The sequence below is a fragment of the Lontra canadensis genome, unplaced genomic scaffold (assembly GCF_010015895.1).
Source record: "Lontra canadensis isolate GAN:19392208 unplaced genomic scaffold, GSC_riverotter_1.0 scaffold115, whole genome shotgun sequence".
In the NCBI taxonomy this organism is placed as follows: Eukaryota; Metazoa; Chordata; class Mammalia; order Carnivora; family Mustelidae; genus Lontra; species Lontra canadensis.
In genome coordinates, this window is record NW_022631109.1 from 4312461 (window position 1) to 4338449 (window position 25989).

At 44.9% G+C, this 25989-nt stretch overlaps 1 protein-coding gene across 1 annotated transcript in view; it reads left to right on the top strand.

The window, feature by feature from the left end:
* The window catches only part of EXT2 (exostosin glycosyltransferase 2), a 137332-nt gene that overhangs the window by 95612 nt on the left and 15731 nt on the right, over positions 1–25989 (top strand). The window contains exon 10 of the mRNA XM_032840719.1: positions 4086–4252. Within this exon, the coding sequence (XP_032696610.1) occupies positions 4086–4252 (167 nt within the window). The remainder of the gene's footprint in view (positions 1–4085; positions 4253–25989) is intronic.

Here is a 25989-nt window from a genome sequence, read left to right on the forward strand (position 1 = left end):
GCTGGTAAGGGCTACACCTGAGATGCAGAGGTCTTCCCGAAGACTGTTCTTTCTGATAGATGACTGCCTCACGAGATCCTGGACCTCAGAGGCATCTTGTTTGGTCTCTCATTTGATGTCAAGTGGAAAACTGACCTAATAGTACCTAATAGTACATTTCAAGTAAAAACACACATTATATTGCTCAAGGCAGTTCATTTCATTTTATCTCAGTTTTTCCATCAGAAGATTCTTTTTTAATGTATTCATTTATTTTCAAAGGTTTATTTATTTGAGAGAGAAAGAGAATGTGCAAGCAGGGTTGAGGGGCAGAGGGAGAGAGAGAGAGAGAGAATCCTCAAGCAGACTCCGCATTGAGCATGGAGCCTGTGCGTGATCCTGGAACCCTGAGATCATGACTGGAGCCACAATCAAGAGTCAGACACTCAAGAAACTGAGCCACCCAGTCATCCCACTTCATTTATTTTATCTCTAAACCCAGTGTGGGGCTCGAACTCACGACTCTGAGATCAAGAGTCGCATGCTTCTCTGACTGAACCAGCTAGGCGCCCCCTCCATCAGAAGATTCTTACCAATTTTGAGTCTAAGTTGGTTGCCCTGTAACTTTCACCCAGCCGTTGGTCATGGTTCTAACTTTAGAGGTTGGAGAGAATAGTTCCCCTTTCATCTGATACCCCTCCTGATATCCGGTGTATTAGTCAAGGCCCAGGTAAGAGAGAGAAACCACACAGTAACTTGAATAGGAGAAGTTTAATATAAAGAATGATTAACTAGTAACAGATAATTGGTGACTAGAGGTAAAAACTGTAAAGAGGGGCGCCTGGGTGGCTCAGTGGGTTAAGGCCTCTGCCTTCGGCTCGGGTCGTGATCCCCGTGTCCTGGGATCGAGCCCCGCATCGGGCTCTCTGCTCAGCAGGGAGCCTGCTTCCTCCTCTCTCTCTGCCTGCCTCTCTGCCTACTTGTGATCTCTGTCTGTCAAATGAATAAATAAAATCTTAAAAAAGAAAAAAACTGTAAAGAAAGTAGGAAACAAATTTGGGAGAGTCCCTTCCCCAGCTATCTCTGAGACTCAGACTTTGTTTAATAGCACGTGACTGTAGCCTACTGCACGGTGAGGTTTGCTGAGGTGCCACAGGCCAAGTCTGGCAAACAAGAAACTTCCCAACCCCTTCAATACCCATGGAATTCAATGGGAAACCACTGGGGTATGTTCTTGAACTTGCTGGGAAATGGCGGGCTTTGGTGAAGCTCCCTGGGAACCACCCAGGGGGAGGACCTCAGCCGAGCTGCTCTTGGAGGTGTCTGTAGAACCTGTCGCAGAGCTGTCCCCAGGGATGCCACTTAGCTTGCTGGAGGGAAGTGCCCCTGCATGCCTATCTTCTGGTCAAGTACGGAAGGAGCAACAAGTTAAAGAGGCGCGCCCAAACCAGGAAGAAAAGCCCCCTTCCTTCTGAAGTGTCCCTCCAGAACCCTCTACTGACAGAGCCTAACATCAAGCTGGTGGGCAGAGGGGAAATGTTTACAGGATCTAGTTCCAGCATGAGAAACCAGGCAGTGAAGGGTGACGTTGACGCTGGGAGGCAGTGCATGGACAACTGGCACCATTAGTCTCCTTAAACATTCTGTGGAAATCCTGGATTCAAGTACCTGTACTGTCCTCGGAATTCCTCCCAAACTCCTTTCCAACTTATTTGAACTTTCCCCATCTTACCATACCCAAATCGGAACACAGAGCCTTTCAGAGTGTGGTCTAGGGACCCCTGGACATCCATGAGAGCCTTTCAGGGGATGTGTGAGGTTGAAATTATTTCCATAGTAATACCAAATCACTTCCATTTCCCGTTCTTTATTCTTTCGCAAGGGGACAGAGGAGTTTTTGTGAGGCTGCATGACATGGGATAAATGGCTAGTGGGATGTGTGCTTGTGTATTCTTCTGTTTTAAAATTTCCTCCGTTTTAATCTCTTATACTAACTCTGTGTGTGTGTGTGTGTGTGTGTGTGTGTGTGTGTGACAGAAAGCTTCTTTGGGGTTCTCAACAATTTTTTTAAATTAAATTTAATTTTTTTTCAGTGTTCCAAAATTCATTGTTTATGCACCACATCCAGTGCTCCATGCAATACATCCCCTCCATAATTCTCAAGAATTTTTAAGAGAGTATAGAAATCCTGACACCAAAATTTTGAGAACTGGTGGTCTAGTAGATAGAGCTATTTTAGGTATTAAAATTCATGTTTCATAAGGATTTGGACAGTAGATTTATGGCAGGGGTTGAATTTATCTGGAAGAGGAAGCAGGAAGCCAACAAGAATAAGGATGATTGTTGGAGAACACACATTGAGTTTCATTATTTTATCCCAAATCTCGAGAAGCATGAGGTTTTCATACTGCAGTAGATGGTACGTGTTCTGTTTGGTCTTTGATGCTACATAGACTTAGGTTCAATCACTTACCTTATCACTTAGTAGCTCTGTAACCCCTGCCAAATTACTTAATCTCTCCGAGCCTTGTAACTGCTGCTTTGTAAATAATTTCTGCCGCGAGTGTTTTCAGGAGGATTGGATAACATTGCATCTACGAAGTGTGTGGTATATATTATTGCTTAGTAAAGTGTCCTCCCTCCCCCACTTATTCTTAGAAGATAGTGAGAGGGACTTGCTGACACCCCACAGGTAATGTGGGATGCAGATCTTCACTCTCTCAAGTCCTGTTCCCATCCGTTTATTCCAAAGCTCTTTATTGACAATGTGCTTCTGGGCCAGGGATGAAACTATAATTAACTACTGTTATTGATTAAGAGGCAGAGGCCCCTAGGATCATTTCTTTGGTGTTCAGTTCCATTCTTTTCCCCAAACATGCTTCTTTTGGAGTTGACTACTTATTTTAGGCTCTGTGCTTATTTAAGACTGAATGTCTTCCCTAATTACAGGGCCTGCACTTAAACAGGCTTCTTCCAGGACCCTGCTGGTGTCCCCACAACGTGTCCCATGGACACACTGTACAATATACAGAAGGAAGGTATTTCATCTGCGGGCAGTGCAGACAGCCTTTTCCCTTCTGACCCCCCGTCGCCATCCTTGTCTTCAGTATGGTGACCTTGGAGTGGCCACAGGCATTTGGGGCTTCAAGACTCACACATGCTAGATCTTTCCACAATTACATGATGGGCTTTTTGGAAGCAGTCTGATACCTAGCTTTCCTTTTGTCATTTGACAAATGTTGTGTGAAGAACAAAGGACCCTCTGTAAAGAGCCCTGACGTCTATGGACAAGGGTAGTGCACCAAAGAGGTACTAATTTCATGCTATGCTAAATGCAACATTTTAAAATAAGGAACCTGTGGTTGAATCGCTTCAATCATTTCAAAGTAGAATGGGAAAAAAATGTAAGGCAAGTCATGTGTTGGTGTTTCTTCAGTATACCAGAAAATCCCACATAATTAGACCTAGAAACTTGATATTTACTCTGTAAATTGTTCAGGATGAGAAACCAAACCCAGTGGATCAGAGGGAAGGGGCTGTCCAGGGGATAACGTGCTAAGTTAAGAAACCTACATCGTTCAGGAAAACTGTTTTCGCGGGGTGGATTAGAGCAGCTTGGTGTCTGTGGCTATTGCATGGTGGAGGGGCCACACGGGCAGTCATCTAGAGCACGTACAGGCTTTGTATCTGCCAGCAGGGCAGAGGCATGCCTTGAACTGCGGTGTCCCTCACTGAAGGTAGTTTGGGGAGGTGGCCGAGCTCTGACACGACACCGTGGGCCTGACACTGGGATAGTGCAGACTCCATCCCTCGTTGTTGTGATCTTGGGCAAGTCCTTTTGGCTTCTCCATCTCTCAGTTGTGAGTTGAAGCCATTCGTACCTCTGGTTAAGACAGTATTGAGAATTAGAATTGTTGCAAGGACCTGGAGTGGACAGAAATACTTCAGGTTTTTGTAACAGTGCTTTTGTGAGGACTCACCCTCCAACGGTTGTACGTGGAGGTTTGATGGCAGCTGCGGAAGTAAGTTCCATCTCGTGTGATGGTGCTTTTACCCCTTCGTTCTCCTCACAGAAGAGTCACCCATGTCTGTCTTTCCCACCCCAGATTCTCTCTGGCCCAAGATCCGGGTCCCGCTGAAAGTCGTGAGGACGGCCGAAAACAAGCTGAGTAACCGCTTCTTCCCCTATGACGAAATCGAGACGGAGGCGGTCCTGGCCATCGACGACGACATCATCATGCTCACGTCAGACGAGCTGCAGTTCGGCTATGAGGTAGGGATACTTCAGCCGTCCATGCTCACAGCCGCTGCTTCTCGCCCAGTGTCGCCGGTCCTTCCTGACCTGGAGTGTTCTGCTTCAGTCTCTTTAAGGTCATAATCCCGCAAGCCCAGTGAGTCTAAAAGCGAGGCAGGAGCGCGTGCTGTGAAGCTGTCCCTTAAAACTTTGGGGGAACCCTCTTCCAGGCTGACACCCATGCCCTCCGGCCATTGGGGGGGCTCCCAAGGAGAGTCCGGGCATGTTTTCAAAAGAGCATCTCTAGCTCGTGACAGATGAGCACTTAATGATGTCCCCTTGAGGAGTGCGTCCCGGCCTGGAGCAGCTGGGCGCGGCAGGGATAAAAATGTCAGTGAGCCCACAGGCTGGCGACGTGACCCGCAGAAAGCAGACCCTGTGGACGGCTGCTTTCCGAGGTTTAAGTGGAGAAGCTGGCGGCCTGTCTTTGGGGAGAAACATTCTCTCTCACCGTTCATTCTGTGCGGCTGATGGATTAGGCTGGGTTCAGGGGTTAAGTATGGAGACCAGTAAAGGTCTCCCCAGGGGAAAGTGCCAGAGCCGAGGCCTGGTGAAAAGCGGTTGGAATTGATGAGCTCCAGCAGGGAGGATGCCGGGAGACGCGTGGTGGCGGCAGGCAGAGGCCTGTGGCTGGGGGGAGGGGCGGGGTGGTGGGGGGCAGCGACATCGGACCCGAGCAAGACAGAGAGCTGGCCTCAGTTAGCCACAGCCGGCACAGGGAAGGTGGTGAGATCTGTCCCCTGCCCTCGTCCTGCCAGTGAGAGGGAGGCAGCCGTCTTTTCTCGCTGACTCAGAGTTCGCTGAATTTAAGGTTCTAAAAAGTCATGAAATTGAATTAGATGAAGCCATTTGTACTCAGACTTTATTAAATGAATATGGATTGTGTATTCCTATATTTATTGCAGAAATTTATTTTCTGGGGCGCCTGGGTGGCTTTATCAGTTGAGTGTCCAGCTCTTGGTTTCCGCTCAGGTCATGATCTCAGGGTCGTGGGATCGAGCCCTGCGTTGGGCTCTGTGCTCAGCTGGGTGCCTGCTGGAAAAGTCTTCCCTCTCCCTTTGCCCCTCCCCCTGTGCATTCTCTTTCTGTCTCTCAAATAAACAAATCTTAGAAAAAAAGAGAAATTTATTTTCTAACCCTTAAGTTAAAAAGGGTGCTTTTTTATGCAGCTCCATTTGAGTGTAAAAGAAATTGTTGTAGAAGAGCCAGACGTGCAACACACTTGGTTGTTGTAGTTACTGGCCAGTGAGAGGTGTGAGTGGCTAATAAAATATGTATCATCTTCCTGGGTTTATTCTCGTTCACAGAGATGTCTTTTTACATGATCTCATCTAGGGCATTAGATGACTTTTAGCACTCTTATTCCCATTTTTTAAAAAAGCAAATTACCCACTTGTTTCTCTAGCCAGCTCTTGGCAGAAAGACCACTGCTTCTGCCAGGGTTTTCTCTCTTTCTTGCATATAGTGGCTTCAGACCATACCTACATGTTTATTTTTGTGGCAAAAGGGAAGTGGAAAAAGGGAACAGTGGGAACGATGTAGCCGAGACAGGCGGAGTGCTCCCTCTTCAGTGTTTTCAGTTGGGCTAAGTGAAATCTAGTGAAAGAAAGGTAGCCTAATGAATGTATTCCTTTCGACCTTGAAATGAGATCATGAGATCTCACGTGTATTAAAACCTGGGATTTCTGTCAGTCTTGGGTTTGTCTCAGGCCTTTTCTCCTCTTTCCTCTGTTGCTCTGTGTTTGATTCCACATCACCTCAAAGGAAGTAACCGTATATCAGAGGAGTGGCGGGCAGGAAGAGCCTCATCCCCATTAATCGGAATCTTCCCAAGATGCCGTAGAAGGAAAACTTTCATAACTGCCTCCATATTCCAGTGAATATTCTGGACGTTTACAGACATGACTTACGATCTTCTCCCAAACCTGCAACGTGATTATTGTTTCTCGTTCTTCACTAAGATGAAACAAGGTTAGGTGCAGTCACACAGCTAATGAGTGGAAGAGTTTTAATGGAGATCCCATTGTGTCTGCACTGTACCATCAGCCCGGAGGGTTTTACCCTGTCAGAGACCACAGGTTCATAAAACTCTCAGGAAGAGCCACAAGCATATCAGTCATCTCTCATGGAATTATCTTGATGTTAAGGTTTCTCAGGCATCCCTGCTGTTGGTGCTTTAGGGTAATTTTGTAAAAATTATTTCTTGCATAGTAATTAATAAAATGGGCAGAGTTGGAAAGGCTCTGGGCCTTTTCACTGACCAGTTAATGACCAAGGGCAGGTTATTTAATCTTTCTGGATGGTAGTATACTCGTACATGAAACGGCAGTAACAGTCGTGACTGCATTAGGTCATCATGTACATTAGAACGTTACACAGCGCCTCCCGCAGAGAAGGAACACTCAGGAGCTGCCCCTCCTGCGCGGTGGGCAGTGCGCTCTGCACTTTACACGACGCCCCGTCAGCGGCTGCTACGATGGCACCTGCTAGGCTCGGTCTCGTGATTCCCCTCATGAGTCTACCCTGGTTCATGGTAGAAGGTGGTTTGTTGTTTCCATTCTTCACAGGGGACATTTCTGTCCACTTCTGTGTTGAGTCAGAAGACAGAAGATAATGGTGTTCCCAAATCCCATTTTTTATGCCAAAGCCTAGGATTATTTCATGTGGGGTTTGGGAGCAAGCTTGACTGATTAGGTGAATAAATAAATCTGTTAACAAAAATGTGTGTCCTCAGGGAGTTGTGTTGGAACCCAGAGCCACTTTCCTGTGTTTAGCAAGTGTGTTGGGATTATATCTATCTTGTGAATTGCTATTCATTCTTTACCGTTCTCTTCGAACGTCTCTATCTCAAAGAAGCTTTCAGAGAGTCCCTAGACTAGGTTAGGTTCAGAGCACTCTATAGCTCTTATGAGCACATAATTAATTGTGAAGTATATTGTTTGGTGTCTGCTTTTCTTCTAGAATGTAAGCCTGCAGGGGCAGGAACCAGGGCTTGTTCGTGGCTCTATCCTCTGTGCCCAACCCCATTCATTCCTTTTAGCGGTTACTCAGTAATATTTGATAAATAAACAAATCTTTATTACCAGCATGCATGTGAAAGATATGAAACAATTTATTCTGGCCTGTCTGCCTGTCTGCTTTCCTGTGGTCTATAATCTGGATCCAGCCATTTTAGAAAACAGTTTAGAGTTTAAAAGCGTTAAGCATACATCTACCGTTTGACCCTACCATTCTTCTCATAGAGATTTACCCTGGAGAAGTAAGAGCATATGGATACACATATACTTGTACACAATATTCGTAGCAGTTTTTATTTGTAGTAGCTGGAAACTGGAGGAAAAACACTCAGTATCTATCAGATTTAAATGAATAATCCTGGTCTGTCTATACAATAGAGGGGCGCCTGGGTGGCTCAGTGGGTTAAGCCTCTGCCTTCAGCTCAGGTCATCTCAGGGTCCTGGGATCGAGCCCCGCATCGGGCTCTCTCCTCAGCAGGGAGCCTGCTTCCCCCTCCCCACTGCCTGCCTCTCTGCCTACTTGTGATCTCTCTGTCAAATAAATAAATAAATAAATAAATCTATACAATAGAATACTACTCAGTAATAAATAATGAATGAGCTGTGGAGACGTACAAAAACATGTATGTATTTAAAAATAATTATGCTGAGTGATTGAAGCAAGGTGAAAACATATTTTATGATTGCATTTACATAAAATTCTAGAAAATGCTAGCTAATGTTTAGTGATTGAAAGATCAGTGGTTGCCTCGCATAGGAATGGGGAGAGTGAAGCTGTGAAGGGCAAGAGGGAAGAATAACAAAGGGGCAAAAAAAAAAAAAACTTGTAGGGGAAATGGATATGTTCATTTTCTTAACCGGAATGATGATTTTACTGGTATATACAGATGTCAAAACATATAAAAGTACGCATTGTAAATAGATTGAGTTTATTGTTTGTCAGCTATATTTCCAAAAAGCTATAAAAAATTATCTTCATGCAAAAGCATATAAAAAATGAAATGCTTGAAAAATGGAATGAAATGGGTGCCGTAGATGTTCAATGAAAACCACAGAATGTTGCAGAGAGAAATTGGAGAGCAACTGCATAATGGAAAGATGTAGCATATGAACCCATCCAGAGACTTAACTGTGAGGAAAGTGTGAGTGCTCCTCATATTCTTCCGTAGATTTGGAGCAGTCCCACTCAAAATCCCAGAAGGCTTTTTTTTTTTTTAATTTAATTGAAATTGACGAGCTTGTTCTAAAATTGAAACAGAAACACAGCGAACCTGAAAAATAGCCAAAGCAATTTTGGGAAAGCAGAGCAAAGTTTCAGGACTCCCTTATTTTAGGAATTACTGTAAAGCTACAGTAATCAAGACACTGTGGTATTGTTGTCAACTTAGACATATACATCAATGAGACAGAATAAAGAGTCCAGAAATAGAACACACATGTACGGTCAACTGATCTTCAACAAAGGACCCAAGTCTGTTCAATAGAGATGGGACAGTCTTTTTCACTAAAGTGATGCTGGAACAATGTGATATCCTTATGTCAAAGAAAAAAAAAATCATGACCCTCACCTCACACTGTCTATAAAAGGTTAACTAGTCCTAAGAATGGAAATTAAAAAACTTCTTGAAGAAAACAGAGGAGAAAACCGTAGTGTGTCTAGGCTAAGCAATGATACTGAAATAGGAAACAAGTAGATGACTTATAAAAGAATAGATAAGTTGGACTTCTTCAAAATTAACAATATTTGCAAAGACACTTTTTTGGGAAAAATTTTTTCAGAACATATATGTGATAAAGAACTTTTATCTGGGCTGCCTCCCTGGGTCAGTTGCTTGAGTGTCTAGCTCTTAGTTCCAGCTCAGGTCATGATCTCAGGGTTCTAGGATTGAGCCCCATGTTGGGCTCCTTGCTCAGTGGGGAATCTGCTTGAGATTCTCTCCCTTTGCCCCTTCCCTCACTCTCTCTCTCTCACTCTCTCTCAAATAAATCTTAAAAAAAAAAAAAACTTGTATCCAACATATATAAAGAATTCTCACAACTCAGTAAGAAGAAAACAAAGAAGTTAATTTAAAAAAAATGGGCAAAAGATTTGAGCAGTTATTGCACCAAAGAAGATATGTAGAGATAAAGTGACATATGAAAAAATTCTCCACATCATAGTCATTAGGGCAATTCTAAAATAAAAGCACAAAAAGTTACCAAGACATACCCCCTAGAATGACTAAATAAAATTTAAAAAACTGACAGTACCACGTGTTGATAAGGCTGTGGACCCACTAGAATTCTCGTATGTTATTGGTAAAAATGTGAAATGGTGCAACTGATTTGGAAAACAGTTCAGTTTCTCATGAAGCTAAACATCTACTTTTCATATGATGCAGCTTCTGAAAGAAGTTAAAAATGTACAACTTTACACAGAGACTTGTACTCATTATTCATAGCCTTATTCATAAGATCCAGAACTGTATATATCAGCTGGCAAATGGAAGAATGAATTGTGGAATATGTATGCAATGGAATACTACTCAGCAAGAAAGAGAAATGAACTACTGATATATGGAGCAACATGGAAAAATCCAAAATCATTATGCCAAGTGAATGAAGGCAGATGCAAAAGAGTACTTCTTGTGTGTGTCCATGTATATGAAATTCTAGAGTAGGAGGAACTATTTTGCCAGGAGTAGGGTGTGGGATTGACAACAGAATAGAAAGGAACTTCTCAGAGAGTGGAAATGTTCTAGCCTATGATTGTGATGGTAGTTTTATGACTCTGTACAGTTGTCAAAACATACTTAAAATTGGTGATTTTATTGTAAGTGCATTTCAAAGCTGAAAAAATTGTGGGATGCAACTAGAGTGGTTCTTAGAGGAAACTTAGAGCATTAAATGCTTGTATTAGGAAAGAAGAAAGGTCTAAAAGCAATCAATCACCTAAAGTTTGTTCTCCTCTAAGGACTTAGAAAAAGAAGAATAAATTATACCCAAAGCAAGTAGAAGGAAAGAATAAAGATAAATGCTAAGAAAGTCAGTGAAGTAGAAAACAGAGAAAGTTAACAGATCCAAAAATTGACCTTTGGGAAAGATTAACAAAATTGATAAAACCCCTAGCCAGAACATTCAAAAACAGAGAACATAAATTATCACTGTTGCAAATAAAAAGGAATTAAAGGAGGATTGCTATTATAGATCCTACAGACATTAAAAGAATAATAAGAATATTATTAAAATTTACATGAGAGTAAGAATTCTTTTGAAAATTATAACAGCATAAAATTGAATAGAATTATATAATTTTCTATTAAAAAAAAACTGAGGTTATCAAAATCTTTCTGTAAAGAAAACTCCAGGCCCAGATGGTTTTACTGGTGATTTCTTGAGAATAAAGTGATAGTTTTAGGTTGGAAAGAAAATTAGATACTCTATCTTGCTCACTTTTAGTTACAGGTGAGGCCTATCCATAAGCCATATGAAACCCAAAAGTGACATGCCCAGTGCCATCCAGTTAGCAGGTGACACTAATAGGGCTTAAATTCATTTTAGTGATATTGACACTGTATCACGTCACTTATAAAAATGTCATTATATAACTGAGCTTACAGAGAAAACCAATTATATAGAATTATAATAATCATTATTTAACTATTCTTTTTATTAGCTGTGTACCACTCAAACCCAATTGTTGAAATCTCTCTGTGGTGAAGATAAAAACACCTGAACATTTTCTTTGTTATTCTAATATTCACAAACAAGAGTCCATATCAGTCAGGAAAATAGAGTCCATAAAAATTATTCCAATAGAATTGATTTAATATATGAAATTTTCTAATACAAGGTATCAGAGAGCTTGAGAGAGCAAAAGGGAACCCTGAAAGTGTAAAGACATGATAACTCCAGGACTCAAGGAATAAAGGAAAGGAGGGAAGTGGCTGGGGTCATTAGAACCTACAGGCTTAGAAGAGAGTCCTTCTTCTTTCCCAGCAGTGGGCCTTAGACCTTCGTAAGGGGCCACTGGTTAGTTTCTGCTAGTAGTTCTGAGCGTCCAGATGAGACTGGTTCTGGCATGCTGGAATAACCTAGAACCACCTCCTGTTGGGGTGAAATGCCACACTGCTGGAAAAAGCGGGCAAGCTGGGAAGTAATTCCCTTCTTCATTTCTCCAGCTCTCCAGTCTCTCCCTGGTGTCCCCCTATTGACAGAACCTGGCAAAAATGAGATATTTGCAGTCTCAGCCCCAGGATCACAAAACAGAATTTAGGAGTTGTTGGGGCTTCAAGACAACAGCTTACTAACTAGCACAACCTACCCACCTTTACTTACTTAGTGTCCATGCACACCCTTGTACACATGTTTGAACTTCCTTACAGCAATAATAACAACCTTATTCTTTCACTAAGAAAATGACCTGTCCTTCACACATAGAAAGACCTCTCATTCTTTCCCCAAAAATGGGAGACACAAAGTCCCAATGTTCATATCAAATTTCTGGGTAATCACTAAGTCCTTCTTTAGTCACAAGTCTACTTGAGTATTCTATAACTTAGTGAATGAATGATAGACTTCCAATTCTGGATGAGATTGCATAAGCACATTTTACCCTATTCCTGGAGAAAGAAGTCAGGCTGGCAAGGGCCCTCAGGACTTGAGGGATGCCCCAGCAATGAGTTTCCTTGGCTCCTTCCCTTCCTCTCTTTTCTCCCTGTCTCCCTCCTTATCATCCTTCTGTATAACCCCAGCCTCAGTACTAGGAAGGCCGTAACATATAGATAAAAACATAACAGATGGAAACAAACAGAAATCAACAACAACAAGAAAAACCCACTTTCTCTTGCCAGAGGACTGGGAAGAGGGCAGCCCTGTGATGCAGCCCTTTTGACTGTATCCACTCGGCTCCATGCAGTTGCCATGAAAAAACCATTCATAGCCCTGCCAAGTAGGTGCTGTGTCTGTGGAGGTTGTCGTGCTGAGCCCTGCTGGCCATCCTCTCCCTGCATGAACAGGAGCAGAGACTCTTTCCGTGCTCCCCTCTCCACTGTTCATGCCCTGTACCACACGAGCATCAGCCAAGAGGCAGGTGCAGAGACTGTGGAGCAGGTGTTCTGTCCACCATCCCCAGCCTGCAACAAGTCAGCCTCATCCTTCCCAGAGTGAGAGTGAGCTGAGAACAGGATTATTTAAATGCATGTTGAAGTCCTTGGGGGGCACTCTGGCCTCTCCTTTCAAAGCAGCCCATGGATGGAACTGAGTAGAATCAACACAGCGAAACCTTTGAGAAATAAGAAAATGGTGGTGTGGAATACCAACGAGGTTTCAAAATTTAGCCTCCGGCTACCACACAAGGTGGGTAGACAGAAGAGCACTATCAAGTCTTTGAAAACTGAATTGTTATTCAGTCTACAGCCCACAAAGGTGGGTCAGGACACACGTTTTGAACCTAAACTCCCTGCTCAAATAGGGAAATTTAAAAGGAACAGAGTCTCATATTATTCAAATGTAATATTCAAAATGTTCAAGATATAATCCAAAATTACTCGTCATACCAAAAATCAGGAAAATTGAAGTTTTGTGAGAAAAAAAACACAGATGCCAACACCAAGATGACACAGATGCTGGAATTATTTGACAAGGGTTTTGAAACCACGGTCGTAAAAGATCCTCTGATAGGCAATTAATGAGCACCGTTGAAACAAATGGAAAATAGAAAGTCTCAGCAAAGAAACATATACAAAGGACAACCAGCTGGAAATTACAGAACTGAAAATTACAGAAAACGAAATTTAAAATTTACTGATGGGCTCAGTGGGTGAATGGAGATAATGGGAAAGAATTAATGAACTTGAGGATGAATTGATAGAAATTATCCAATCCAAACAACAGAGAGAAAGTAGATTGAAAAAAAAAAATGAACAGAGTCTCAAGAATCTGTGGGACAATCACAAAAGATATATTTGTGTCATCAGAGTCTCCGAAGGAGAAGTGAAAGAAAGTGGTGCTGAAAAAATACTTGAAGAAATAATGCCTGAAAACTTCCAGAATTTGGCAAAGGACATTGCATTCACAGATTCAAGAAAATAAAGAAACCACAGACATCCGAGGAGTAAATTGTATAAATTTATGTACATTGTGTAAACTGAAGTTGTGACGGGAACGCATATATCAAGAGACTAATAAATTGGTACACACACACAGCATGCAGCACATGGCAGGCACGCAGGGCAAGGAGAAGATGCTTGAGTCTGCTTGAGTCAGAAGAGACTGCTACGGTCTCTGCACCTGTCCCCTGGGGTGAGACCAGAGTTGATGTAATTTCTAACTTTCCTCTTGCCCCTCCATCCTGTGTTCCCTTTGCTCTCCGCCAGCACTCTAGCACGTTCCTTACAGACCCAGTCAGTGTCTTTAATGGCTCCAGCACTATTCAGACTTCCTGTTTCTTCTTGTGTTCATTTTGAGATCTTAGGCTTTTCAGGGAATCTCTTCATTGCATTTGAGCTGTAAAACGTATTGCTACAGAGTCAGTCACGATATTATCTTACTGTTGTTTCAGGTCTAGAGGGTCTGGAATGATGGTCTCTTTTTCACTCCTGGTATTGGTCATGTCGTTTTCACTCTGTGTCTTTGTCAGTGCTGTTAGAGGTATAGCAGTGCCGTAATCTTTGCAGAGAGTCAGCCTGTGATCTTGTTGATTTTTCCTCATTGTCGGTTTGGTTGGTCCTTCATTAACTTTCCCTGATTAGTTTCTTCCTCGCGTTCATGAGTTTGAGTTGCCGTTATTTTCCTAGTCTTTCAACTTGATGGTTTAGATCATTGATCTCAATATTTATTTTTCCAGTGTATGCATTTAAAGCTGTAAATTTCTTGGTAATTACTGCTTTTGGTGTCTTCCCAAGTCTTGATTTGTCATATTTTTATTATCCTTAAGTTTAAAATATTTTCTAATTTCCATTTAATATCTTCTTTGACCCATAGTTATATAAAAGTATGTTGCTTACTTTTGCCAGTTTTTAAAGTTATCTTTTTTTTTATTATTAATTTCTGATTTGATTCTACCCTGGTAATCCATATAGCTTCATTGTTTTGAAATTTACTGACTCTACGATCCAGTGAAAAGGTCCATTTTGGTAAATGTTCTGTGTGCACCTAAAAAGAGTTTACATTCTGCAGTTACAGATTTAATGATCTCGAGAGGTCATCTAGATACGATTAGTTATCTTGGCACTTTTAATTTAATTTAAAATTTTTAAAGGTTTTATTTTAATTCCAGTTAGTTAACACACAGTGAAATATTATTTTCAGGTGTATAGTATAGTCAGTCGTTCCACACTTCCATAAAATACCCAGCACTCCTTAATAAACCCATCACCTATCTCCCCCCCACCCCCAGCCCCAGCCACCTCCTCTCTGGTCACCACATTTGTTCTCTGTAGTTGAACTTTTAATTTGAATGTAATCAACATATCCCCCTGCTCGTTCTTCTCCAAAATAGGCATGTCCATTTCTTCCGTTATTTCTGCCCCCTCTCCCCCGGCCTTTGTCATTTATGTGGTAAATTCATTATCTTTATTTAAATTTTAAAAAATAGCTTAAATATTTAATATGTGAGAACCAAAGAGAAACGATGCAACAGACCTTTCTCACTGTGGCTCCAAAGAATTTTTTGAAGGAATCTGGAGAGACAGAAGTATCCCTCCTTCTGGGAATTTTTCAGAAAGAGGGAGCCAGCAGTCTTCCCAGTATCTAGAATGGTTTTATTGGTGCTGCCAGGAGACGGAAGAATTGAGCAGATGACTTCCTGAAATCCCTTCAGGGGTAATGAATCTGAGGGGTAACGGTGCGCGGCCATTCCATGTGAAGAAGTGGCAAACTTCTGTGCCCATGACGTGGCAGCCTCCTTCACTTCCCCGTGAAACACGACAGGATCGCACCGTGAGGCTTTTGGGAGGCCATGGGAAGCAGCACGTCAGGAATCGAAGCGGGAGCACAGCCGTTCCTTTCATGGAGGACCACCAGAGCAGAGAGGATGGTGAGCCCAGGCCTGTTTGGGTCGTGGTTCAGCTGTTGAGTCTTCAGAGGCCTAACATGTACTCAGGCGCAGAGCTCCAGCGTGGTTGTCCCAGACGTGAGGGCGTGGTAGGGCAGTGCTTTCGTTAGAGGGGTGGAAGCATCGGCGTCCAGAGACCATTTGAAAGTGATGGGCTCCAGGGCCTGCTTAAGGAACATAGAGCAGAGACCCAAGGGAGCTTGCAGACTGCACGCTTCCCTCCCGTGCGCCTCCTGTATGAGGTAAGAGAGAGTGGACTCAAGAGCCCCTTTCCAGAAGGTTTACTAGAGCTCAGCTAGGTGACATTAGTCATGTCTCCTGAGGCCTGTAGATGGGCTGAGAGGACTGGGATCGCTGTGGGCCTGGTGACCGTTCACGGTGTGGTATCAGAATGTGAAGGGACCTCCGAGATCGTCCTGTCACTTGATGCTTTATTGCTTAGGAAACTGCAGTGCAGGGGGCACAGTTACTTCTTTAAGGTGTGAAATGGACATTGTCTGTCCCCCTCAAGGGACACAGCAGCAAGTGCCTGGGGATGAAAGGCCAGGCCACAGAGGAGAGACCTTCTGCCTTCCAGTGGCTGTGATTTGAGCCCACAGACATGTAGATTCGACACCTAATCCTGGGGATCATTATTTATTTAATTGGAAGAAAACACAGGGGTCATTTGCCTGTTTACATGGGTCGTATTCCCTGTTGGAAGGTAGAGGGTTTGGGAAATGTTGTGTTCCCTCTCCAGCCCTGAAATCAGGAGCTGAAGAATGCTCTTCTCTGGCCCTGCGTGTTTCTGACTTGTTTGACAAGCTCTAGTGAGCTACCAGATGTGGAAATTCTTTTCAGCCTGGGATAATTTATTTATCTGTTTATGTATTTTACCAGGAAAGTATCTATTGAGTTCTTGATACTCATTTGCAAGGAACTCCTGGGGGAGCAGTAGCCAAGTATAGTGTTACTTGAGTGTTTGATTTTTTTTTTTTTTTAAGTCTGTCTGCTTTTACTTCAAAACTAAAGAGCTGGGAAATAAAATGCAACTTGTTCCTCCTCCCCTCCCCCGCCTTAAAGAGAGTTTAAAACATGTGGCAGAAAATGAGCCAGGCGGACTTGGCTGAATGTATGAACCCGTGAATTTATTTTTCCTTTCATACTTTGATCCTCATTTCCAACCATAAAAATTATTAGTAGCACTTAAGTGTTGAACATTTTTCACCTGAGAGATGTAGAACGCTCTTGGCTAATAGTACCGGTTATAAAGTCAGAGCTTCACGTGGGGATGGGAATTGGCTTAGAGCGACTGTGTGTTTTTAGGCGCACAAAAGGCTGATGCCTTCCTTTTACTGCCTGGGTTTCCCATAGGTGGCAGACGCCAGCTGAACCTCTTGGATACTAATAAATTATGAGAATTTATATTATTTTGTTCACAACTTCACTAGGTTAGAGCAAGTATATACTTTCAATGAATCATGGCAAGCAAAATCGCATAGAATATCCCACTTTTTTTCCTGGAAAATATAAAACCATTTCCAAGCGCCTTCTGATAGAGGAAGAACCAAGAGGGAAAGTATGAACAGAAGAATGAGCTTGGTGTGTGTGGTCGCACGGGGCAGTGAGAAGCAGGTGGAGGACGGCAGAAGTTGTGTTTGGGTTAACAGTAGAAGCTAGGTTGGTCAGGCAATATAGGACCAGCTGAAAAGCTTATAGCAGTAAAAAGATACAGGTTTGTAGAAAGGTGTATGTATGTAGAAAGTGACTTTGAAACAACAGACGCTGAAGACAGGGAAAGCCAGGTAGGATAGAGGTGGAAAGTCAATAGACTTCATATTCAAATGGATTCAAGAACCAAAGAGAAGGAAAAGACCAGCTTACCCATAGCTCACATTTAATTTGTGATGAGGGAGCTGGGCTAATTGGAGAATTCCAGAGTTAGTAGAATTTAGAGATACCTATATGCTCATCCAGGGAGAGCAGAGAGATGATAATATCTGTGATTCAAGTCTAGTATCCCACTTTTTCTCTCCTCGCTAGGAGCCAAGAGGTGAAAACAGCCTATCATAGACTAGACTTCCCAATCACCTCTTCTAAAAGCCAGCAGATAGCTAAAAAACAACAAAAAAAAATGGTGCGCTCTGTCCTGTTCATGTCTCTCCCAGCCTTCTGCCAGTAAAAGTGCCACAGAGGCTGGGTCTGGGGAACAAACACATAGAACAAGTGTTGGACTGGGTCTAAAGATGGATTCTCGCAGGCCTCATGGCTATGATCCTTCTGACAGGAAAAGAATTGCTTTCCTCCCTAGATGTAAGCCAGGTCCTACAGCTGAAGATCTGCTCAGGGTTGTTGGGAATCCAGAGGCTATGTTCAGAGAAGTTTTTCTGGATGGTGCATGGAGCTCTGTCTCATCCTACCATGGGCTCTCGGGCAGGCTTACCCTTTGGGTTCATCCAAGGCACAAAGCAACTCAGTTCTTCCATAGCCAGGACTAATAAAAAGCGAGCATCCCTAAATGAGGGCTCGAAATGCAAGGGCCATCTCTGGAGTGGGTGGATAATCTAATTAATGGAAGTGTCTCGACCTCCAGAAAGAACCAGTACCAGAGATTTCCATTCTTTGACCTCTTGGCTGACTCAGATCCTTGAGCCTTCGCAGAGTCTGACCTAGTGAGTGACTGAGAGATTCTAGCCTTTTTCTCTCTTCTCTGAATGATGGGCTGTCCACATGGCCCCGTTCACTAGGATTCACAGTGAGCTGAGCCCATTTTTGGCATGCACAAAGTCAAACCTTGCCAGAGCTCTTCTGGGTCAGCATTTGTGCTGGGTCTGACACTAAAGCTTTCCAGTGTACCTAGACCCATTTTGCCAAAGCTGAGCTTTTTAGATTTATATGTTTCTTAGGACTTGCGTTGTGCCCTCCTCATTAAGTATCTGGAGAAGTAGATGACTGTAAGCTTTTTGAACCTTGGATATTATATCTCAGTGAGTGATGGTACCTTTCCGGAGCCTGCCCGCAATATCCATACACTATTGAATATTGAAAAAGATGTCGTTCTGTCTTTCCTTCCATTTTTCAGTTTTCTTATGTACCCACAGAATGAGCATTATAGAAACTGTTGTCTTCAGAAGAGGTGTGGGCCAAACGGCTCATTCCGGTGAGTGTCCCTGCCCAGAAGGTACAGTCAGAGCCTCCCTCTAGGAGATACGGGGAGGACTGTGGGCAGAGGCAAGCAGCTCGTTCTCTCTCTCTCTCTCGTTCGCTCCCTGGGGTGTTCCTCATTTCCGCGGGCTCCCTGTGTTTAGCGTGGAGGAAAACCGAGGTGTCTGTTAGGTCTGTCCTATCTCCAGCTTGCACTCATTTGCACCTGGGGCCCCCGGGAGCCGGGGAGACTGCGCCTCGGGCAGCCACTGCAGCAGGAGCTGAAAGAGGACCCGCCAGCACGACCAGGAGCCCATGGAGGTGCTGAGAGGAGCCACGCTGAAGTTTGACCTCTCAGAGCCTTTCGAAAGCACCCAGTCCCCGCTGGAGAATAAGTCAAACAAATATTAAGGCAAGGAAATCGAATATGTATGCTGAACATTGAAGCAACATCTGAGCGTTTAAAAAAGTGCCCAGCTGGGAATTACAATAGAGTGACACTTTTTTCTTCCCCACTGAGCCAATTACAATTACAAGCTCAGAATTTATTTACCTAGCCGTTAATGAAACGGCGGATGCTCCCTGTCCCGAAGAGGAGGGCGTGGGCTTCCTGCTGGTGCATCTTACCATCGCTGGGTGGCTCCTCTGGGCAGACTTGCATCCTGGGCAAGGCAGTGAGTGGGTTTCAGTGTGTTTTCCACAAGGACTTACTTGTGCTCGACATTGCTGGTGCTCCCCTGCCCTTTCTCCTCCTGGCCCTGCGTGCTCCCCGCCGTGCCCCACATCTCTCCTGTCTGCAGCCGGGTCAGGCGCACCTGGCTTTGTAGCTCCGCGCTTCAAGAACTAATGCTTATAATGTGGGATCGTTATTTTAAAGAGGTGTTGGTACACTTGATGGTTTAAAGAGTGCATACTTTCCCTCCCCCTGTTCCAAAGGAGATAGCTGCAAAGATATTCTAACCTGAAAGGATCCATATGTTTGAGGTTTCTTGTTCCAAAAGCTGCCTGTTGTCTCCTTGGGATTGATGGCAGGCTCCGGCCGCCGCAGGACTTCAGAGCCTCAGCATCGGCTTACGATTTGGGGATATGGGGACTTTGTCTCGCGTGGGCTGCTTATCTGCCCTGATTTCGATAGAGTTGCTTCAAGGAGGTGCATGGGTAGGACTTGGCCTGGGGCCAGGGCAAGTGAAAGCCCCAGCGGCAACTCTCAGGGGGACAGCGTCTGTAGCTTTCCAGAGAACATTCTAGGTTGTTCTCCAGTGTGAAGCTGCATCCTTCATTGCCAGTTGTAGAATGGCTGCAGGATCACGGGTATGAGGCGGTGGTGGTTGATGGCTGCAACGTTAAAAAGCAGTTGCACGTTTTGGAAGACCGAGAAGAAAGTGTGAAGGAACAGAGTGGTCCGCTGACTCTGGAACGGTCATGACTGGGAACAATGAGTCTTTGGAAAGCAAGGTGGACCAGGCTGAATGATGTTTACAGGTCCCCTCTTAGGTCATATCTACTGCTTGGTTCTCGAACATTGATGCCTGGGGTTCACGTTAATCTTGATTGCAGTTTGTTTGCTACTGTCTGTTGACTGGTTTAGATCAGCAGTGGGCAACCTTAATTTCTAGCTTCCCAACCAGCCTTTGAGTTGGACTGAAGAGCTGAGGGTTGCAGCAGAGGTCCTGCTCTCATGTTGACACTCTGGTCGTTTCGGACAGCCGGGCCACTAATTACACCCATGGCCTAGATCTCTGGGGCTGGTGGAAAAGCTCTCCTGACTTAGAGCAGAGCATTGAGGCAGGATGGTGTCCGCCCTGCGGACTCCTCTGTGCCTAGTGCTGGACACAGAGTGGAGCTCGGGAAGTATTTAATGAATGAGTGAACTTAATGTGTTCAGACGTTGAATTTTCTTACGTACAGTTTCTGTGAGTAGAATTAGAAGGAGTTGTTCAAAGTTAAGTGATTCCGTATTCTGTATTCAGTGGGGGGATCCAAGCAGGGGTCATCTACTCGCTGGCCTGCCAAACACATAGCAAAGGGTAATTTTGTACTAATTACTTACCTTGTTGGGGGCAGTGGGAACCTCAACCCTCACTTTGTAATTTAACTTTGTTCTCTTAAAATGAAATCCATAAAGCTTTTTTTTTTTATTTCCTGCTTTCCCACCCCAGCCTAGAAGTAATCTTAGTCTTCTTAACTCTTTTTTTTGTGCTTTTTCAACTATATCCTCGCTTTCTTTCATCTCTAACTTTTTATGCATGTGACATGGGAAGCTCCTTGGTAACAAGATATCTGCTTTGGTTTTGTATTCACTCTTTGAAATGTGTAAGACAGTCCCTAAAAATTATGCCGAGTGAGGGACGTCTGGGTGGCTCAGTCAGTTAAGTGTCCAAATCTTGACTTCACTCCCGGGAGTGATCTCAGGGTCATGAGATCAGGCCCCGCATCAGACTCCACACTCAGTGTGGAGTCTGCTTGAGATTCTCTCTCTCTCCCTCTCCTCCCGCCATGTGTGTATGTGTGCACTCTCTCTCTCTCTAAAAATAAGTAAAATAATTTAAAAAAATTATGCTGAGTGAAAAAACCCAATCTCAAAAGGTCACATACTGTGCAATTCCATTTATATAGCCTTCTTGAAATTATAAAATTACAGAAATGGAGAGTACATTAGTAGTTGCCAGTGGATGGAGGGGAGGGTTAGAGATCAGTAGCACGGAGCCTCATGGTGACGGGAACCTCTGTATCTTAACTGTGTCAATGGCCATGTCATGTGATGTCACACTCTAGTTTGCGAGATGTTGTCATTGGGGGAAACTGGCTGAAGAGAACATGAGACCTCATTTATTTCTTACAACTGCTTTTCAATTTGCAAATTATCTCAAATTCTTTCATGGAAAAAAAATTAGTGGTGGCTCAGTAGGTATCTGTGAGTCAAGTGCATAAATAAATTAATAAGTAGGAATATTCAAATCTCTCCATCCCCAGACTTTATTATTCTAGCTTGCTGTTGGATTGCCTTTCCAAAACTTGTTATCAGGATTGATATTTTTAAGGTGGATGAACAGCTCTGTATTAAAAAAAAGAAAAATGCCGTTGAGGAATCCTTCCTTTTGATGGTTTGGATTTTATTCTAGTTTTTGCCTTTTATTGTAAGCCACCCCAAGTCATTTTTTGGAAATGTGTGGGATATAAATAAATAATTTGAAAGAGTCCCTCAACTGCTTGATTTCCCCACCAGGACATTGTGGGGTTTAAGCAGACATATCGGGAGGGCATTAGGCTGAATGAACTCAATACAGAATCATTTTGGAGCTACATTGAGGTTTCAGCCAGGGTTACAGAGTTTATGGTCAATGGCACATCTTCCCTTTGCACAGTGAGAAGAAAACAGGGTTTTGGCCATTTTGCGGTAGCATCCCTGATTGCAAGTGGTGGAACTCACCCAGGGCAGTGACTCGACGTAAAGAGAGTTTCTCCCCTTGCTGGACAGAGCTCACCTCTTTGGTCCCCAGTCCTTTAAATGGAGCCTCACCAAAATCAACTGGAAATTCTGAAGGCTCGGTAACGGTTTTGTATGAAAACTAAAATCTCTGTTTCCACTCGTGTGGGATTTAAAGAGAGTAGCCATTTGACTTATGATCACTATTCTTCTTTTAACTTCATTGAACAATCCCCTGAGGCCAGACTTAGAAACAGTATCCCCCTCCCCAGAGTTGAGGTTATAGAAATAAAAATGATTTCATGTTTAGTGGGTCCTAAGGAGTGTGAGATTGGAAAACCCACGACCCAGTCCTGATCCATCCCTTCCTCCTCCCGTCGCCTCAGACTTACGTCTCTCCTTCCCTTTGTTATTGTCTCTCAGGGGATTCATTGCCTCGTGAAAAATAGTAGTGGAGTTTAATTTTTCATTCAGGAGTGTTTTGCTTGTATTTCCTTCTCTGCTGGAGTCTCACAGATTACAGGGCTCCCGTGGGCCCATGGACGTCCTGTGTGGGATCCCACTGGACTATTCCACGACTGACAGGGGCTCCTTCTTCTGATGGCGTGCGCGTGTGGCTTTCTTTGCTAAATGGGAACCACGTTCCTGGAGAGCCTCTTCAGCTTTTAGAAGACAAGTACCGGGGGGAACACGGGTTTTGTGGGTCTCCCCACCTCCTCTCCCTACCCCTTTCCACTCTCAGCTTGGGTGGTGTGCACGTGTGACTCTTCCCATGTCTGCACTAGCACCGGTGATGAACACGGACACTGTGATTTCACACCCTGTCACCTGACTCTGTCTCCCAAGTGAGGGACTGAGCTTGGGGAGATGAGGTGCTTTGAGACTCAGAGGAGTGGGGAATCCTGTGACTTCACGGACAGATGCCCAGTCTGGGAGTTAGGCCCGACTTTCGGCTTGACCTAGCTGTGTGTTATTGGGAGAGCCACTTCCTCTCCTGCTCTGGCTTCTCGCTTGTACCGCGAGGGAGCTGGACCGAACGAGCTTTGTCTTCCAAGTGGTCTTAGCTGCAAATCTCTGAGGTCGTGTGGGCAGGGGTCAGCAGCTCAGACCGGCGAAGTGTGACTCTTCTCCTTCCCGTCCACAGAAGGCACCGGGCTGTGCCATCTGGTGAGCTGGGGCAAATAAGGACGAGGAGAATGGTTTAGAGCCACCTTCTCTGGCGGTGTCTTCCTAATCGCGAAGATTTTGACAGCACACATTCCTCCACTAAGCCTGACCAACCCCAGCCTGTTTCTCTTGCCTCCTCACTGCCCTAAGCCTGAAGAAAGAACTTGAAAGGAATGGAGAACTTGTCCCGCAGAACCAAGGCACTGACCTTCAGCCAGACTGGGGCACATGGGATTTCTACCCAAATCCCAGAAGCCTTCCCATGATCCTGGCTTTCCTGCTTAGCTTATTTTAAGCAGACCGCTGCTTTGGGTTGGAAAAGTCTCTCAGGCAGACCGAAGTGATCTAACAGGTAAATCTTAATACTTAACACAGCATGTACATGTATTTGTCAAAACCAATCAGCATCGGGGAACTTGGGGTGACAACTTCAGGGCTCCCTTGCTCTAGGTGTCTAGCATTAGCATTTAATTGTGTCCCAGGTGTGGACAGAGGCGCTTCGGCTTTTTGCAAAGCACCCCCTTGACCAAAACTGCCGGCCACCAGTGTGATGAAAAGCATTAGCTGAAAATGGAGCCGCTCAGGCTGACGCCCTCCATTCCACTTCGTTTCAGGAAATGCCGAATATAAAAGGTGAGCTCTGTTCCCAGAGGCCTGAGAGTGAATCTGATAACAGGCTCCCCCGTGGAAACGAGTGTGGAACTGGAATGCAGCCAGCTAGCCCCTTTCCATCTGGGCAGCAGGCAAGACAAGCCTGAGGGAAGAAGGGCCACCGATTCAAAGACGGTTGCAAGTTGGAATTGGGATCCTTGCTCTGCCCCTGCTGGCCCAGGCATGTGACCACGGGGTGCGGGTTGGCTCCTCGAGTTCTGTTCTTCTTTGATGGTGAGGGATTGACAGAACCCAGGGGTCGTGTGCAAGAAGAGGCGGGAAACCCCAGCCCGGTTTGATGTGCCTTGAATCTATATTCCCCGTATTTCTCTCACGACTTCTTGGTCTGTCTCTGGGCTCCTGATTCCTGGTACATATGGTAACCCTCTTACCCAGTAGCAATATCCCTGTGGAACCATGCCTTTGAAAGTGTGATGACTATAGCAGCCACTTCAGAGAGTTACTTTTTTCCTAAAGCTGACCCGTGATTTCATAATTGTGTATCCCAGATGGGCACCACCTGTTACTACACCTTCCCCCTTCGCCCCTCCCTGGTCCGTTTCCTGAATCTGACTATGGTTAGCACACACCCTGCGTTTAAAATGCACTCTCCAAGCTGGCTTAGATCGAGTGCATTAGCTAGCCTCTTTGTAGGGACATTTATTGGGTACCCGTATGTGTATGGCATCGTAAGCCAAAGTTAAATAACGCAGGCCGTGTACTCTAGAAACGTGCAACTTGCAACTGATCACAGTCAATGAGTTTGTTTCTATGGGAATATGTTAGTAAGGAAAAAGATACAAAGATTTCAGCCCTAAAAGGACATTAGAGGGCACGTAATCCAACCCCTCTTTTGCAGATGGCGAAATGAAAGCAGGCAACCTGGCAGGTGGCTTGCACGACTCCTCGAGGGCAGAGCCGGCTCTGGGGCGTCCGCCTCACCAGGAGCTCATGGCACACGCCCTCGTAGCATGTCATCTGGGCTGCGCTGTGGCTTTGAAACAAAGGTGGAAGACTCTAGTCTGACCAGCTAGCAAGGGGAAGCCACAAAAGACCTCCGGAAGTTGAAGGGGAGAGAGAGAGAAAGAGCAAGAGTAGATATATTACTCGGCAAAGAGCCCAGTGAGTACAGCTGGAAGTGCAGAGGAGAGCAAATGTCCGTAAGTGGTTAGCACCGAGGTTGTAAACATTCGAGTGGCAGAAAGCGGTCAGAGCGTGCTATTATGTTGCTACGATCTCCGCTTGAGTAGTCACGTGGAAATAGCCCTGAATAGAGGAGCCATTCAGTTATTGCTGAGCCCCCAACCAGGGCCTGGAGCTGTAACAGAGGCTGTCTGCGGAGTCGCGCGTGACTGAAACTGCACGAGGACGGTGTGTGCGGACGACTTGAACAGTGCAGGCAAACAGTTGAGTAATGGCACTGTGACCCGGGCATGGCCAGTGGAGCACCGTTACCAGAGCTCCAGGGCTAGAATGTGGAGTTTCAGGTGCCCCGCACCTCGAATATATAAAGGCATCTGTTAGTAATGACAAAAGGCTGACCCCAGAGCATTTCCCTAAGGGAAAAAGAAAAGAGCTGAACTAGAGCAGGAGGTGGGCAGTCAGAGGGAGAGGGGGTGGAATTTGAGTTCTCGCTCTTCTGGCTGGGAGGACGCTTTACTGTCTACATAATCGCCTTCGTGCTGCACTGGGGCTCGATTAGAGAGGGCCCATCCTGCTCGGCTCCACTCCGTTTTGATCCCGTAGTCAGCTGCGGAGTTATAGATGAAGTGACAAGGATGCTATCTTGATTGTATCCAGCTGCCTGGAGTAAGTCAAGGGCAGGGAGGCCCCTCGTGAGAAACGGCGCCCACTGACGGCTCCAGAGGAATCTGAAATTCAGAACAGCTCGGGTGCTTTCACAACGGCGTAGTTCAGCACTCAGTGACCCAGTGTCACCCAGTTAAGTCTCTGGGGAGAGAAGTCTGATAAGTGGCTTCGGCTAACGGGAAGAAGATTGAAATCCTAACCGCATTTGACCCGAACACGGAGCCAGTGTTATTAGAGTGGCTGCAAACGGGAGCTTGAAAAGAAGGACCCTAGGGACAGTGCGTGGATTGGAGAGCTGTGTAGACTCAAAGTAGCCACGGGGTGGAGGAAAAGGCGGCTTCCGGCTCGCAGGGGACTGACCCAACTTGTCCCTCCCTGGCCCACCCAGCCCTTCCCCCACCGCGCCCATCCCCCGTGGGTGGCACAGTGACCTGCGCTTGGAGCCTTTCAGAACCCCTGTAAGTCCACAGAGGGGAACCACTGGTCC